Source organism: Lupinus angustifolius, chromosome LG07, assembly GCF_001865875.1.
Source record: "Lupinus angustifolius cultivar Tanjil chromosome LG07, LupAngTanjil_v1.0, whole genome shotgun sequence".
NCBI lineage: Eukaryota > Viridiplantae > Streptophyta > Magnoliopsida > Fabales > Fabaceae > Lupinus > Lupinus angustifolius.
In genome coordinates, this window is record NC_032015.1 from 15,724,794 (window position 1) to 15,727,761 (window position 2,968).

General features: G+C 32.7%; 1 protein-coding gene across 2 annotated transcripts; it reads left to right on the forward strand.

The window, feature by feature from the left end:
- On the forward strand, nt 243–2,242 carry LOC109352469. 2 transcript variants are annotated; one of them, XM_019594470.1, is made up of 6 exons: nt 243–456; nt 541–744; nt 1,136–1,228; nt 1,373–1,404; nt 1,869–1,919; nt 2,119–2,220. In XM_019594470.1, exons 1-6 carry the CDS (start codon nt 286–288, stop codon nt 2,165–2,167), a joined length of 600 nt encoding a protein of 199 aa, XP_019450015.1. In that variant the 5' UTR covers nt 243–285; the 3' UTR covers nt 2,168–2,220. The 2 variants fall into 2 exon arrangements, with proteins under 2 accessions (XP_019450015.1, XP_019450014.1); XM_019594469.1 differs by having other exon boundaries at nt 271–456; nt 1,314–1,404; nt 1,869–1,957; nt 2,119–2,242.

Below are 2,968 nucleotides of genomic sequence, written 5' to 3' on the forward strand. Positions count from 1 at the left end.
GCAAGAAGAAGGTGTGCAAGAAGGTGAAGATCGGGAAGAAAATGATGAGATATATGAAGTTGGTGAGGATATCAACCATCAAAATGAGCAAGTTGATGAATCAAATAATAGTACAGAGCAAGGTAACATTAGTGTTTTTTGTAACTTTTTGGTGTTTCCATTTTTTTTTTCAATTTACAATTTTATATCATTTATTTATAAATATGTCAATTAGGGGAAGCATAAAAAAGAAAGCGAGGGAAAACAAAATGCTTGGAAGCTCATGCACAATCACTAGAAGATAGAATGGAAATCATTTTCAATGAATATGGAGTGCCAATTGGACCAGATAAAAGAACTGTTGTTCAATTCAACAATTTCTTGGGAACAGTGGCTAGGAGTTCAGATTTTTGTTCCCTTGTTTACACTAACTGGAAGGTTGTACTAGACAAAGATCTCATATGGGCTTATGTCAAGGTATTAGTTTAGAAGTTGTGCTTTTTAATTTGTGTTCCTGCATGTGCGTTTAGATCTTTATAATTATGCTTCTTTTCATTGTAGCAAAAATACATCATTCCAGATGTAGGAAAAAAAGCTGTATTCGCTATTCTAAATGATGCTTGGAGGCGACACAAATGCGCCATCAAGGAAGAACATTTTAGCAAGTATAAAACCACATATGAGCGCCTGAATAATCGTCCCAAAGACATTCCAGAATCACACTTTAAGGAATTGATAAGATATTGGAGTCTTGGAAATATTCAAGTAAGATTATTAAACTTTAGTTGATGTTAAATTGTCATACATTGCACAAATAGTTGAGTGAAATTAGACTATTACAACCAACAAACTACAAATTAACTTGAGTAACCTTATTTAAGAGTGACATTAGTATAATACCGTAGCATAGTAGTGAATTAACTACTTTTACTTGGTCTGTTTGTATGTTCCATATTATGCATTAGGACTAGGAATACAGTTGTTGAAATCCTTGTAGTACATGATAGTGTTTGAGGTTGTCACAAAATAGTTGTAATTGAAATTGACACAAAATAGTTGCGTCATGCGTGCCAAGGGCACCCCATGATTTGTCTAGAAGACTAAACTGCTGTATGATTTGAATGATTGGAATCGACTTTGGTATTATTGTATATAGGAAATGAGTGAACAAAATTCGAAAAATAAAGCTCAGCAGAAATGGAGACACCGAACGGGACTTGTGAACTTCGGTGTCATAAGGGAAAGATTGGTATGGTATTTTAATTATAAACGTAATTATTTATATTAATTGGTGTAGTTGTTGTACTTAAATATTTTATTTTTTCAAATTGCAGCGTGCAACTAAGGAGAATAAAGTGATGCCCAACCAAGCTGAAATGTTTTGTGAAACTAGACAAAGCAAGAAAGGAGAGCCATTGGACCAAGAAACAACTAATGCAATGGTAAGATTCTTTGCTAGTATAGTAAGTTCTAGCTTATGACTAGATTTTAATAAACATGGTCAATAAAAGATTAGTGTGTTGGAGTTAGCTATGAGTTAGGCACAACTCGATTGTAGAACAAAAATATAGTTTTATGCTAACTCGATTGCTTCTAAAAATGTCAGGCACAACTTAAAGATTTAATTGAAAATTCTAGTCAACAACCTGATGAAGCTTTTCAGAGTGTGTTTGGGAAAGAAAAGCCTGGAAGAGTTCGGTGTCATGGAAGAGTTACGACACCCACCCTTTTGAAAAGAACAGAAGAAATAGTAAAAATTGAGAAAAAACATGTTGATGAATTGAAATTGTTAAAGGATAAAGTTGAGGAAATGAAGGCAAAACATAAGCAAGAAATGTCATCAATGAAACAAAAAATTCAAATTTTGCTAAGGAATGTCATAAATCAAAACAACTCAGGAGTAGATGTGGAGGCATTAGCAACAATGTTATCAACACCGGGTACTTCTACATCGACACATGTTCCAAATAATGATAAGGTAATTTCTTATTTATTTCTATCATCATGGTTGTAACATGGTTAAGACTAAACTCTAATTATATAATAAATATCAAACTCTACTTTAGCATATTTATTTTTGGAAAAACTTGATGTTCATTCATATATAAGCTAACAATATTATAACTTCTCTATTTGCAGCAAAATCATTTGGAAGACAATTTGCCGCATACAGTATAGATGTGAATGAATCAAGATTTCCTATTTTGGATTATGATTATATTTTGTTAAACAGTAATGGATATAACTATATATGATATGACTAGTAGTGTAGTGGTTTGTGGATGATGCTTGCCACTTTCAAGAACAGAAGTCTGTATTTTGGTTCACCAAATATAAAGTAACAAATACTCATGTTTTAAATTAATTAATGTTATGAATATCCATTAGAGTAGTTAAAGATTGTATATATGGTGTAGCAAATGGATCAATTATCTATTTCCAAAATAGATACAGGACTAAAGACAATGGTTTTCTTGCCTATGTAGCCAATGACAACGATTTTCAAAGTAATGTCTTTATACAATGTGGCAACAGTTTTAAAACCGTTGCCTATAAACACAATGACCACGGTTTTGTACTTTCCTTTTACAACATGGTTTTTAACCGTTGCCTTTGACATTGCACATAAACCGTTATCTATTTAAATATTAGACAACGGTTTTAAAAAGGTGTTGCCAAAAGTCAAAAAACCTTGGCCTAAACAAAAGGCAACGCCTCAGAATACCACAGTTAAAAAACCGTTGTCTTTGGCAACGAGAACGGACTTTTGGCCACGGTTTTCAGCCGTTGACATAAGTCAAAAATGTTGAAGTGAGTTACAAAGCAAAATTGACTGATGTAACCAATTAATTCAACGTATTAATCGATTACAACCTTGGACAGAACATTTTCAAGGGTAGATAAATTGTGAGTGTATAAGGTACGACAGTATCGGGAGAGAAATTATAATTGGAACTCAAATTATAGTAATTCTCCCAACAACTAATTC